Source organism: Spea bombifrons, chromosome 4, assembly GCF_027358695.1.
Source record: "Spea bombifrons isolate aSpeBom1 chromosome 4, aSpeBom1.2.pri, whole genome shotgun sequence".
In the NCBI taxonomy this organism is placed as follows: Eukaryota; Metazoa; Chordata; class Amphibia; order Anura; family Pelobatidae; genus Spea; species Spea bombifrons.
Window position 1 is genome coordinate 50,420,784 of NC_071090.1, and position 15,253 is coordinate 50,436,036.

Here is a 15,253-nt window from a genome sequence, read left to right on the forward strand (position 1 = left end):
AAGGGGGTACATAGTGATAAGGGGGTACATAGTTAGAAGGGGCAGATAAGAAGGGGATGGGGAGAGGGGGTAGTGTGAATGCGTACAAGAATGAATGAGTAAATGTGTGGATGAAGTGTGTGAATGCGTATGAGAATTAATGAATTCATGTGTGGATGAATTGCTTGAATGATTTGTGAGACTGCATTAATGAGTATGTGTGAATGAGTGAGTAAGTGTTTGTGTCTATTATGAATGTTTAAGTGATTTGGGGAAATGCAAAGATGGTACATGAAGGGTGGGCTTTAACAATAAATAAATAAATAAAAATGGGCTGCTCAGTCTTAAATGCCCAGGCCTATTTTTTGTCCCAGTCCGGGCCTGGTGCCCAGAGAAAGAAGAATAAATTAATTTAGAGACACAGAAAATTAGTGCTCTACCCGGAGACTCGAGGTGAAACCTGAAAAATTCCCAGGTATAAAAATGACATGTGTATGTGTCCTTTTTGCTAAACACCATAGCTGTTTTGATAACTCTGCTTCTTCAGATGTCATACAAGCCAATGATTTGACAAGCATACTCACATAAAGCAGTCTATCTCTATATTCCTGATAACACATGAAATGTAATGTCAGGGGGAGGACTGGACTTAAAGTGAGTGAGCTAGAGTGAGCGTGCATGTGTTATTGTGAGTTTGTGGTAAGTGTGTATGTGCTAGTGCATACATTAGCTACTGGGGGGGGGCAAGAGGGCCAATCAGATGTAAGCACTGCCCTCCCTTGCCAATAGGTGACAGCCCTCTCCTGCCAGCAATGTATAACCAGGTACTCACTCCTTCTGTCGTATTTTATCGTAACTGAACATAGACTTAAAATATCAATACTAATATAGCTAAATGCTCACACTCTTCCCAAAAATATCGGATCAAGTAAAATTTGGTCTGATTGATATTTTCATCCTGAGAAGATGTAATTGACCAGTTGCACATTCAGTGAAAGGTGTTGCCAATAAAGAAAAGAACAAAAGCTTTGTAAGAATACCTGTGATGTTTTGAAGTGATTGAGGTGTCAGGATTTGCTAAAGTTTGTTTACTTAGCACACTAGAGAGTACAATTTATGTTTTATCTAAATGGAATAGCACCTTTAAAATGTGCATGACACACACACACACATACTTTCCTCTCTTGAGAAGGCGCTTTGGGAAAGGCACTGCCTCGAAAAAATATGTAAAATATAAGTTTGGTGCGTGTCATATATTTATTGTTGTTGGCAATTGGAATTATTCAGCATCGGCTTAGCAGTGGTAGGTTATATACCTGCAGCACCATAGGAAAGGACCATATACATGCCATATAGAAGTATTTAGCTAATATGACTACAATTCATGAAATAGCATTAAAAGTGATGAAATGTTTTATTTGCAGTGCTTCAAGCTATTCTGTTTTATTTCTCATTCAAAGTATGGCAAGTCTTTCAGATTAGAATATAGCTTTTAAAAAAAGCCGACATGTTTTGTTAATTGCATTAGCTTGTAGCATTAATATCAGAATGTTTTTCATCTCCCTCACAGTGGGAGGATAGCTTGGAAGCTTGCATGCAGTATGTTGAGGGGGTGGAAGTTTGGAATGAACATGATATATCTTCAAGATAAAAACATGAGAGGTTTAAGAATCTATCTTGTTAAAAGTCACAATGGTTTTTTTGATTGGACTGCAGGAAAAAAAAATCTGTTATAAAATTGAGAACAAGACCTGTCTAAATGTGCGCTTTCTAAACGGTGTTTATCACGTTAAGAAAAACATGCATTTTGTAGGAATATTCTTTAAACTAGAATTTCTCTGCATGAAACAGATGAAAGAAGTATGTATCTTAAAGACGGAATATCCAGGTTCCAATTAGGGCTTTAAAGTACATTTTTCATGCCTGTGTTGTCAGTGCTGGATTTTCTGGGTCATTTAACAATGCTTTTCGCACATTTCCACTGGCCTACCAAAGCGGTCTCAAAGAACACATTATCAAATCAAACAATTAATAGGAGAACCTTTAAAGAAAATAGTGTTGTGCTTCAAATTTTGCAATTTGAATTTAAGAATAAATTAAGCTAATTTTAGTGATTTTACAGTTAAACCGGTATGTGATCTGATTACCATAACAACCAATACATGAGTCAATAAGCAAGAACATTGTACTGGTTGTGTCAGGGTTACTAGGTGGTGGAGCCTAAGGCGAGGAGGCTAGATGCACAGTACCAAGGGAGGATCCAAGCTTAGCAAAGGTCAGGGCTTGCAGCAAGGTTCACAAACAGTAGGTCAAGCAAGGGTCACGATCTGGAAGGTCAGTCAGAACAGCAATAACACACTCTCTGGAACAAGATGCTACAACTGAGCAGAGAGGAAAGGGCAGGTCGCTTTATATAGGGAACGGCCTAATTACCAGAACAAGGTATAGAGTGGGGGTATCCCTTTAAGAGCTGCGCACAGTATGTGTTTGTGTGTGTAGTGGGACAAGAGCTGCTACTATCAGTGCACAAGGTGACGCTTGTGCACCCCTAAAGGTAAGCCAGTAAAGCAAGATTGTGTGACGCGGTGCACAGGGCAGCAAGGGCGCTGACCTGCACCCCCTTGTTTCTGTTTTTTTTTTCTGGCGTCATAACATGACACCAGCACATGTCAGGTGGCGGAGTAAGCAGTGCTTGCGTGGTCCTGAAAGGTTTGCAAAGCTATGAAGATCCAACCATGTTATAGATAACCTCAGTGTTTCTTTCTTCTCTCCTGTGAAAATATATTGATGTTTTTAATTAGATATGAATATAGACATAGCTCAGCTAACATCTTAGCTCCAACACTGTTATGGACCAACACAGTCCATGATCCCAAGATTAGTTGAGGGCCATAAGAGTGTTAGTCCTACAGAAGCTGGGAAGGCTCACATTGGCTGTCCCTGGTTTAGATTGAAAATGACTCATGACATGCATTTGTTGCCATAGTGATGCACCAGGTGTGTAGCTGTATTGGGCTAGAGATGACTCAATTCACATTGCAATGATAAAGCACAGATCTTTTTTTATGAGGAAGATGTAACCTCAATATTTTAATTTAATGGCAGAGACACTTTATTTTCCCATTGGTGTGCAATGGTCAAGTGCATGAAGTGTCAATAAATTGTAAGGAAAAAAAAAACCTTTGCTAAAATTAGTATCTCATTTGTGATGATAAAGCAGTCTGTAAGCTTCTTCGGCTGGTTTCCTCACCAACAAAGTACAAGACCTTCCAAATACTTTCTTTTCTGTCAAAATATAAAATACAGACATTTATGAACGCTTCAAGGCTCTGCTGTATGAAATCACATATTATATTTGAACTATTGGCTTTCTGTAAGTAGTGCACAATATATCTCACTGTATAATGGCCTGTTCTTATCCAAGCCTGTAAAGAAGGTGTACACTTCTGGCTGAAAACCAAATTCTTGTAGCAGGAATAACAAGTCTCCACTGAGCTACTTGAGTGCAGAGTTTTGTTCCTATTGTGTTTATAACATTTTTCGGAATATATATACGACAGAATTGTAAAAGAATACCTGGGACTAATTTTTTTTCTGTCTTTTTGGAGGGGGTTGTTAAGTACAGTGTAATGCTAGTTGCCATGTTTGCAAAGTACAGTATTTATTTTAAGGAGATGATTTTTCAAGTATTACATTTTATCAGTTATGATGTTGGGAAGGCTTCAAGGCCAAAATTCAAGGCAGAGGCTCAGCACCCTCAGTTCTGTCAACTTCAACCACCTTACCTCTTCCTATCCCTTACCCCAGACCGCTCTGGGACCCAAGTAGCATGTTGGGGTCACATGACGTCATGTTGTGTGACACATGTTTGTGTATGTTAGTGTATCTGGGTATGTTAGTGTATCTGTGTGTGTGTAAAGTTATGTTAGTGTCAGTGTGTGTTAACATGTGTAGTTGTGTGTGTGTCTGTGTGTGAGTAGGTTAGTGTATATCTGCTTATGTGTGTGTCAGCATATGTTTGCGTGTGTGACTCTGTGTCTGGGTAGGTAAGTGTATGTGCATGACACTTCATGATAAGTTTAATTGTATTAATTATTGTAATATAACAAAGTGGATGTGGGTGTACTTTTGGAGTGTGAGTGGCAGCATTTTATCCTTGGACCCAGGAAGCAGAATGTCTTGGGTCGGCCCTGCCCCCGACCCACCCTTATTGAGCTAGTTCCTCCTCTCAACCTAGACGCAATGCTTAATGAATCAGTTCTTATTCCTAACCATGCAGAATGAGGAAGGAAGTAGTTATGTTCCCATGTATGTACGTATGGTATTTAGACCTGTATGAATAGTCTAGGGCTGTATGTGTGTTTATACATTCTGCTTCTATAAATATCCAGTAAACATTAACTTAAATGTACATGACGAAGTTTATGAGATACTAACACCAATATACTGACATTTTGTGCAATATTCGATCCTCATGCAGGTATCTTGAGCTTGAAAGCAGCGGTCATCGCAATGAAGTCCGGTTACACTACCGTTCAGGAAGCCACCATTCTCAGACAGAAGTTTTCCCTTACATTCTTGCAGATGACAAATGGCATCGATTCTCCTTGGCAATCAGTGCGTCTCACTTGATCTTACATGTGGATTGTAACAAGTAAGGAAATTACACCATTTCGATGTAGTTACATTTTTTTTAACAGTTTCTAAATATATGTGTTCTGTTCGATAGGATTTATGAAAGAATTGTGGAAAAACCATACATGGATGTACCATCTGGTTCAACGTTATGGGTTGGGCAGAGAAATAATGCACACGGTTTTTATAAGGTAGGTGATATGTTTTTGTTTAGTATGGTCATGTATTTTATTTACGGTTTTCACCACGTGTGTGCAGCTGATCTAACCTGATTTTTTTCTTCTTGTTCTAGTTTGCTATGTAATAAGACCTTATCATATTATATTGTATTAAATGTATTTTTGTTCTTGTCAGTGAATATCATGATTCCCTTGAGCCATTCCTGCTTGCAATGTGTTTGTGTGAAACACTCTGCAGTGCCACTTGGCCCTGTCGTTTTTAACTTGAATGTCACATTATACCATGCACCACGCTAGCCTGGCATTGTGCCAGATACATACTAGTAATGTTTAGTTCAAATCCCTGCTGTTTCTTTAAAAAATGCACTGGAATTGTGCAGACACTCCAATTCTTGTGCATGAGTACTAGGAGTGGCAATGAAGTGTATAAGCATATACGCATTGTGAAACACCAATGAAGGGTATTAGTCTCCCTTTAAGATGTTTAAGTCTTAATCTCCTTAACCTGTGCCCTGCCACTGTTTCCAGATTTGAACCGGATGCCAAAAACCTGAGATTTATGATGGAGGATATGTACCCAAAGATCACATCATAAGACACAACACCATTCAGCGTTCACCATGTTACAGTATACCAATATGTTTGTGACATATGGAATAAGACAATGAATTTATATATAGTTTAATTTATTATACCAAGGGATTCCAGAATTTAAATGGCAGCCACTGAGGAAGTAACGTTGTTTTTGAGAAATGTTATTCCCGATATGTTTCTGAGGATGGCAAGTAGAAAGCAGGTTGCTCTGTGTACAGTGTGCATAATAAATCCTTCCTGTTTCCAAGAATAGCAATCTTATCTCTATCTAGATTTGTATTCTTCCTGTAGCCTTCGTTGTATGCCATTCATTAGTTCTATAAATCTGTCCATTTCCCTGATAATTAGTTAAGAAAAAAATATTTTAATAGAGGTTGATGGAGCATGGGGGCCTGGAGGCACGTAGGGCTTCCTGCAAACCATCTCTGAGGGATCTGGTTAGACTAATACACAAAGCAAAATGCCTATTTTTATGTTTAAAGGAAAATTTCACCATAACTAAGTAGACTTATCAAATCATTGTTTTGGAGATATTTAGTTTAGTGTTATAGGGACTAGTTCACCTTATGGAAACTGAGATCTATGAACTTCCTCTTCTGAAGTTCTCTCTTATTTCCATTATCCATCACTAACAAAGGGTATTTGTACCTATCAACAACAATCCATAACTTGACAAAGGAGAGATACCTTATGATCAACGATTGCCATCAAAGCATTTCGCTTATTAATTAACATTTTCTTAATGCATGTTGGAATTCTGCAGAATCCCCAAATTCCTTTGCCCTTTCTCCAACTTCCAGTTGTTTTGTGTGCAGATGTGTTTACCAAACACATCTCCTGGACATGATATGCTTACCTCCAACCCCATGCACATGAGCGGCAAGCACTTCCGTGCTTTCCTGCCACTGATTGGCTGCTTCAAGCATATTAAAGTACTCTTAAAGTTGTTTAATATTTCTTCTTTAAACTGTCCTTTTTATATAAGAATTATTAATAAGAATTATTACTCACAGTGGTTCAAGGCTGATGGCAATGGTTGAATCATACTACTGTTGCCTGTTGCTGGGCTATGATTGGATATTTTGGTCAAGTCTGGCCTGGCTTGAATGACAAATGAGAATATTAAATCCCCATTATATAAATTGAGCCTATCCTGCTTATTGTCAGATGTTGCTTGACGTGATGAGGTGTTAGGTGAAATATGAGTTTTAAATGACAATATATAGATACTGTGAATAAGACAAGCTTATGGCGGGAGTGCATCAAAGAGAAAGGCTTTTAGACATCTCTGAGATGATGGCCATTAACTCTCGATTGTAATGTTGTACATTGAGGATAACATTTAGGAGAATGCAGATATCCTCCTTACTTGCTGGGCCTGCCTTTTTAAAAAATGTTCAAAATTCCAAATGACATGATTTTAGCGGCAGGTTTAGTGTTTATTTTTTTATTTCATATTGAAGTCTATTTTGAATAGTTTTCAATGTATTTTATGGGCATGCAAAATGGACTTATATATATATATATATATATATATATATATATATATATATATGTTATGTAGTATATATTTTTAATATTTCCTTTTGATTGCTGTTACCAAAATCAATTTGTAATATCCTATAAAGGGAAGTAAATTATGTTATTTAAAGTGTAAGCAGATTTTATATGCTTGCGGTAGCTTTTTTAATTGGACTCTGTAACTCTGTTTCAAATTGATTTATAGAAAGCCTATTGTACATAACAAACCTTTCTCTAGAATATACCAGACAATACATCAAAGCATTTCCACTTATTGTTGTCTTCAGGGGATAATGCAAGACCTACAAATTGTTGTCATGCCTCAAGGGTTTATCACTCAGTGTCCAGATCTTAATCGCAGTAAGTCTTTACTTATATTCTTGCTCATTAACACAGCTTTATTTCAATGAATGTACTGATTAAAGATGAATTATCTTTCTCTTCCTCAATGTTCAAGCTTGCCCAACATGCAATGACTTCCATGGACTTGTTCAAAAAATCATGGAGTTGCAAGATATCTTAGCCAAGACATCTGCAAAGGTATTTTCAAAATTCTTATTCATAGCTTCCATGTGATCATGATCTATGTCACATATAATGTCAGAGTAAAAACCTGCCCTCTAGGCACCTTTAATCATGTCCATAAAACAAACATTTCCCCCCCGCCTGTTTGAGATGTTGGCGGGTAAAGAACATCCACATAATTGTATCAAGCTGTAGACACATTCTGCAGCCAGTGAATTTTTCTTTCTTTTTCCTTGTGTGTATTTATGGAGGCGGTTCGCTATACTGAGATGTGCAGGGATATTAAATAAATTCTTCTCCGTTCTCAGAACAGATACCAGATAGTGGCGGAAATGTTATCTGTCTTGTGGTGCACTCTGCTATGTTTTCATAAAAAGGATGCACTATTGAGTTATAAATAGGATACAATTAATTTCCCCAGAAGGTCTATTTAGGTTAGTGGTTGATCCTTAGGACAACATCGGAATTAGGAATATCATACAAAACTAAAGTGAACTGCAGGAGAAAAACATGGCTGATTTTTATAGCATTTAATATATATATGTTTTCTAAATTAACTCTTTTAACACTATTTTCACTCTCACTACAATGGTCACAGTTTTTTTTATCAAGCCTAATATACCTACTTCAAGCCATAATGGAGCTACATTGACCCCTAGAAATCATATTGCTTTTTCCTTTTTTAGGATAACATCATACCATTCTTTACTCATCAGCCTTATGCCATACTTTCCACTTTAGACGTTTTACCCATATGCATTATGACAGAGCTGTGGAATATCTTTCTAGCGTAGGAAAAACCATTTTTATACATGTGAAATGTGCTTACAGCTGTCAAGAGCAGAGCAGAGGATGACAAGGTTGGATCAATGCTACTGTGAGAGGTCTTGCACTGTAAAGGGCAATATTTATCGAGAACTGGATTCCTGGACAGACGGTTGTAAGAAATGTACATGCGTGGTAAGACTAGTCTACATTCCTTTGCTCTGGATCTGTGTACCTTTTTTTCTGCAAGATTCTGTCTTTTTCTCTGTGAATTTTAAAACAGCAGGTTCATTAAATTTAGGAATTACGCTTTTATGTGCAGTTGCCATAGAAATGTAACACTGTATTAAAAGTGCCATTTATGTATGAAGTATTATTTTTACAGATGTAATGAATTACATTTTTGACCCCCTTTATCTACAGCTTATTGATTATCCTTTCTGTTTCTTGAATGTCATAATACACATAAACCCATCTTGTGAGATAAGCTGCAGCCATGTAGACACCATGCATATACTGTATCTACAATCATGTATGATCAGAGTTATGGTCCACAGTGGCTCATGTGCCAGACTATCCTGATTTTGTAGTTCAACACAAGTTCAAATAGGTAGAACATGCTTTTAAAGGTTCCATTAAAATAAAGTAAAATACTTCTACACATGATTGCTGAGCATATGCCATTTTACCCAAGGCATAAGAAATGTTGTGATTAAGGTCCTCAGGGGACAGAAATTCAGGATAAAATTTAAATGTTATCTAAAATATCTGGTAAATAGAACAAAACATCTTTATACGTCGCATTTTCATGTATGTTATTTGTAACTACTTTAACTTGTACTGATGTGTTTTATTATGGTTAGAAATATTACATTGTTAGGACTTTTGAGCTCTGGAGGGATTTGCGCTATTACTGAGCTCTCTAAAGTTTTAACATGTCGGGCAGGAGAATAGGAAAAGCCCCTACTGTTTGAATACCAGTTGGATCATATTGGAAACTGGATCTCAATTATTTTTGTTGCCAATAGCAGCGGGGTTATAGAAACACTTTGTGTATGTTTCTTGATGTAAAGACTCAGAGCTTAATAACTCCTTGGTCTTATCTTACATTCATGATAGCTATATGCCTATCCCAAATTCTGTCACTGTTTTAGCCTGTACTGCTTGTGGAAGAAGGCTATTCAATTGTCTCCCACCCTCTTGTTAAAGTAAACCTTCTTTACATTACATGTAAACCTCTGACCCGCTAGTTTCATCCAAGCCATACTTATTGTGATCCTTAAGTCTTTTTCTGATAATGTGTATGCTGCAAAGCATTTACCATTTTAGTTACCCTCCTCTGGGTTCCGTCCAGTAGGTCAATATATTTCTGGAGATGGGGTTTCCAAAACTGTACACAATACTCCAGGTGAGGTCTGCAGAACCACCTCTCTCTTTCTGCTATTAAAGCATCTAGCTATCCAACACAGCACCCTGATTGTTTTTTTATTGCATTACCTTGTTACCTTTAAGAAAAAGAAAGTCCTCATAAATAATTCTTTTCAAGCCTCCCTCTTCTGTTTCTGATAGAATGGTGCCCCAATACTACTTGGGGTTTTTATGTTCCAAGTACATTATTTTAGATTTATCATTTACAGGGGTTACAAGAATGTCTGAGTCATAACCAAAGATTTCTGTGTCGACAAATTCTATGCTGTCTAACTGCTCTATTTGTCTTGCTAACTTGTGCCTGTTGTAAGGTGGCATTTAGTGCGGGGCTGGGGTTAACAATCTATTATAACTTTGTATGTACTGTGATTGCATTATTTTTCTAGAATGGGACTGTTCAATGTGAAACACAAATCTGCCCTGTGAGCAATTGTATGGATAATTCTGCACCTGCATATGTTCCTGGCAAATGCTGTAAAGAATGTCAGCGTAAGTATGCACCATTCTGCAAAATACTATATATTTTATGCTGTAAGAAAAGAGCATTGTTGTTTTTCGGCACTGAGTGAAAACATGAATGGCACAGCAGGCTTACTAGGAATGGTTAACAAAAAATTAATCTTAGATGAAAAAACACCTAAAATCTCAAATTTGGAAGAAAGTTAGGTCTGGTCTGCACGTGGCAGTAATGATGAAAGAGCTTGCTGTAAGGCTGCTAGTATTGATTACTGTTTTTCACCCTCTTTTTCTGCCCCAGAAACCTTGTGCAGTGATCAGCTAAGTAGTGCATTCAGCTAGGGCGACTGAATCTTGTGGCAGGTAAACAGTTAGGGCAACTTTAGGGAACAAAAGTGCTTATTCATAATTATTAACAAGTACATCTTGTTTGAATGGGTACATTTTAACTTCCAGAACAGAAGAGAAAAAAAACATTTCATCCAGAAATACTAAGGCATAGCGAGATTGCCTGAAATATTTAAAATAGGCAATAGGTTTTCAAGGGACAGAAAAAATGCGAAGTATTGGAAGACTGGATGTCAACCCTGTTGCAACAATAAAAAATTGTTTTGTGTCATTCAGTGTTGTTTTGCACTTAAGTACATAATTAAACTGAACTAATGATGTCATATAGTCATTCTGTGGTATTTTTGTCAAGTGGGGCTTTAGCCAACTCCATTGGGGTAGTTTGTGTCTGTGTGGTTGCACTGTACTATTTTAGATTGATTAAAAACCTTGTAACGTGGTCAGTGTGGGAAAAAGACCATCGAATTCTCACAGGCAAACAAGCAAAATAAATATCACATATAACACGTGTCGCCTGTAACATGTTTCTCTCCTGCTTGGGGAAATATAGATGGGTTTAATAAAAATAAAGCCCCTGTTAGAAAACTATGAGAGAATAGCAATGCAGCACGCTGACATTGCTGAGGAGCAAATGAAATAAATTATTTACTCTGCTGGTATATCCTATTTTTAGCCCTTTTTAAAATTGAATGACGTAGTGCATATTGCTCTGGAAAAAACACACTGGTGAAACAGGGCTTTGAGATAACAGGAAAGCTTTCACTTTGCTAAAGCAGTCAAACAGCTGGGTAAATAATATGAAAGTGTTTCCAAATTAGACAAGTTTTATTATTTTCAATGGATGGCATACATAACAACAATGTTACGAGTACAGAAGGTCTATGCTGCATACATCTCGACAGGCAAGCAATCATCTGTATACTACTAAGCTTTTGTGTCGTTGCCATGGAATATAAAATGAGAAAACACGATATTGTGTTCTCCACCCCCACAAAGCAATACACCTGAAGCCACATAGTGCTTCAAGGCACATTTCCATACTTTGTTGTCTACCCAGGTGCTTTGCTATTATCCTAAGCAACAACTACTATTCAAATATGCAAGGTGCCCTTACAAGGATGCTTGGCAATATTTGAGTGATAGGTTTCAGCATCCATAGTAGAATAATCCTTTAAAAACAGTGATTTTTTTAAAAAAAAAATTGTTAACGTATTAGTACATAATTTGCACAAACATATTTGTTTTCAACAACATGTAAATTATATTATGCAGCAAAGTTTTATTTTACAAAGCTTAAGAAAAAATGTCATTCTAGATCAAAGAGCCTATCATCTCTGCAAGGCTTATGTTGCCTTGACCTCTTAATCTTGCTAGTTGTCTCGTGTATGCAACCTACTCTGCCATGGTGATTATTTATACATACTGTAATATAAGAAAGGAGGAGGTAGGATTCTTCATTGGCAGAGCAACCAATTTAAAAAAGACATGCAAATAAATTGTATTTGTGATTTTGTTCCTGTAATCAATTAACTATAGTATGAATATATATATGTCCAGTATATGTGTATATGATCACATAGTTCTTGCATGCTAGTATGTTTACTATCTGTGTAACTTTATTCTCTAAGCAATTCAGTTACTAGTGGGGCACCTTATCATTTTGCCATGAATTGCTTTGTTGGCTTGTGTAGGAGTTTGTAGGTCTGTTATTTGCCAGGGAAATAAAGGTAACATTTAGTTCCATTCTGATTCTCCTCCATCCTCTCCAGGGGCTGCGTCTGATGCCTTAAGCAGTACCTGCTACAATGGGTGGTTAGTGAAGTGTGAGAATCCCTGAAGCAGATATCTGTCAGTCTGGGATCTCGGGTCTCTTTACTTTTCCCAGTTCCCTCTGCACATGAAGAATTTATGGAATACAAGCATTTAGCGGGGCTTCATTTTATTTTCTTACGAAAAGTAAGAAATAGTTTGACTGACTGTAAAACCCAGTGGTAATGCATGCAATTATTAACATACTAGCACTAAAATAAATGTAACATATCCTGCTCATTTTGCACCTTTAAACTCTTAAAGTTTAAAGCTTCACAACCCTACATAGAGTTTGATGGCTAATAAGAACCATCTGGCCATTCCACTCATCTAGTTTGCCCTTGTTGCTAATGTAAATTCCCCCTTGGTCTTGTCTTAGATATAGACTTTATGCCTGTCCCATGTGTGTTTTAATTCCATCACTATATTAGCCTCTACCAATTTTGCTGGCAGGCTGTTTATCTACCACCATCTCAGTATAATACATAATGCTTAATACATACACTCATTTGCATACATACGCAAACATACTTCCACACACATATACTAACGTACTTACGCACACAATAACATACTTGCACTCTATTGTTCTTCCTTCTTGGTCCTCGCATGCTGCCTCACTGGGAAATGACTTGATATCCTGGTGCTCACACTCATTGAGGCATTGGTCGCCAGCTTAAGGGTATGCCTGAATTGGGGGGACTGTTGCGGTTCCCCACTTGTATCACCATAGAATAGATGGGTCAATTGGGTATGCCAAAAAACTCCGGATTTCTAAAACTACTCCCTTATTCTGATCTAAAAACACACCTTAATATATTGGAAATATAACCAAGCAAGTGGCTGGTGAACTAAATACTGTTACTGTAGTAACAAGGACTTTGCAATTAGGATTAAAGAATCAGGACCATGGACAGTGTAGATTGTGTAAGTGTGCTTCCACCAGAAGGGGGCAGTGTTTAAATGAAACGTATAGTATGTCTTTATATTGTAATGCCACTTCAATGATAAGGTAGGAGGGGAAATGTTATTGCTTAAATTACCTAACCTACTTTCCCCACTAATTCACACAACAAATTGAGTAAGAAAGCATACATTCGGTTTAATGTGAGTGTGTCATTTTAATGAGAGATGTTGGCTGCAAGAGAGGGGGGGAGAATGCTGAAATGCAGGTAACATAAAATCTAATAAACACATTAATAGTGTTAAAAATGCTCATTCTTAAAGGATGTCATTTTAGCTATAGTCACTAGTAACCATTTGAGATCATAAGAGTCTAATATACTGCTAACAACTGTAAGTGTTCTTGTGTACATTAATGTATAACACTACATAGCCATGATAAAAATATTAATATCATAGTGAACAGTGAACATTTTCCACAATAATTAAGGTTAATGATCACACAAGAAATTAATAGTCTGTCACTAGAACAATGATTATACTATAAAATAAATATTACCCATTAATTATTTTGTAAATGTGTATCCATCATAACTAAATTAATGTATACAAACTACCTATAGGTTGTGCTTGATTTAGACGTATTACGTTTACGGTCCATAGAAGCTAACGATTTCTAATCAATTTCTTGCAGCCTAATTATTGAGAAAATATAGCTTGATATGGAAAAATAATTATGCATATGATAGAGTTAAAGAAGAAGAAGAAGAGAATGTTATAAGATACTCCCCACCATACAAAAAGGGGAGTTAATACAGCATTGTACGTAGGAGATATGCTTTGTGAATGAAAAAAGGACAGAAGAAACCAAATTAAAGCTAAGTCCTGTCTAAATCACACAAATCACAATAAGCTGACTTACATCCCCAATAAAACCTCTTTACCTGCTTATCTTAAAAGATAACTTTGCTTAATAAACCTGTAACATTCGGAATCCAGCAGGTTTATTTTATTGCTTGGACACCTTGTTCTAACATGTGCATGAGCAGATTAACAAATCATGTTGCGCTTTATTTTACAGGACTTACAACTTTTAATTTGGTTTCTTCTCAGTGACTCTTTTCTTTTCAATTATTTATTTCCTCTTGTGTAAATGTTCCAGAAATAAAATTCTTAATAAAAATGAAAAAGTTGCTTGGATCCTGACCAAAGTTATATATCTTAACATAGTCCCAATGGCTAAGTAACAAAGGTTTGAGTTGTAGATGAGTAGTGGGTTAGAAATGGCATCTTATTGTTTTATCCCCTTTGTTTAAGTAAAAGGGATTATTTTGTTAATGCCTTTATGTGTTACCAAGCCAAAGCCCTTGAGCATTGCAATAAATTGTAATTTAAATTATTGTTAGTAAACAAAGAAAACGGCCAAATTAAGCAGTATCTACAAAATACCATATTTAGGTTCTTACTGTGATGAAGCCACTCATATAAATCATTACTTAGTTTTATGAATAAGAGATGCAGAAGATCTTAATACCTTTAACAAGGATTTTATAATATATATAAAATGTTTTCTGGTGTCTTCTCACTTTGGACCATATGTATCAAGAGTATACTATATTCAGTATTTCTCAACCTGATAAGCAGGGGAGGGCTGGTATCGTTGAGTCAAGGGGTAAAAATCCATCTAAGTGGCCCAGTGATAAAACATACTAAATCCTATTTAGCAGAGAAAATCTACAATGTGTCCATCCTTTGATGTTTTTCTTACATAAAGTTTTTTTTTAGAAGAATGCTTAATGGAGCACAAACAATGTTTAGCTGCACCCTAAAGCCCTTGTTAATCTAGATACCCTCTGATTTAGGAAGTGGCTTTGAATCTTTAAAAAAGGGCAGCCCAGGGGCCGATTGCCCCTCTGCCTCCCCCGGTGCCAACCCTCCCTTGCATTCGGACACATAAGAGTGTGAGTTAATTAGCAACTGTCCAGTTTGTCCAATTTTCTATATAACAATATAAGACATTTATATAAAAAAAAACATTTCTCTGACAAAATATTTCAACAATAAGACCTTTTTTATTATAGCCCCATTCATCTAAAACTGTCCATGAGTAA

At 36.6% G+C, this 15,253-nt stretch overlaps 1 protein-coding gene across 2 annotated transcripts in view; it reads left to right on the forward strand.

Moving 5' to 3' along the window:
• Positions 1-15,253, forward strand: part of NELL2 (neural EGFL like 2) — an 84,525-nt gene that overhangs the window by 21,562 nt on the left and 47,710 nt on the right. For both annotated transcript variants that reach the window (XM_053465354.1, XM_053465355.1), the window contains exons 4-9: positions 4,460-4,633; positions 4,709-4,805; positions 7,196-7,268; positions 7,366-7,448; positions 8,265-8,393; positions 10,013-10,115. In XM_053465354.1, coding sequence (XP_053321329.1) covers positions 4,460-4,633; positions 4,709-4,805; positions 7,196-7,268; positions 7,366-7,448; positions 8,265-8,393; positions 10,013-10,115 — 659 coding nt within the window. The remainder of the gene's footprint in view (positions 1-4,459; positions 4,634-4,708; positions 4,806-7,195; positions 7,269-7,365; positions 7,449-8,264; positions 8,394-10,012; positions 10,116-15,253) is intronic.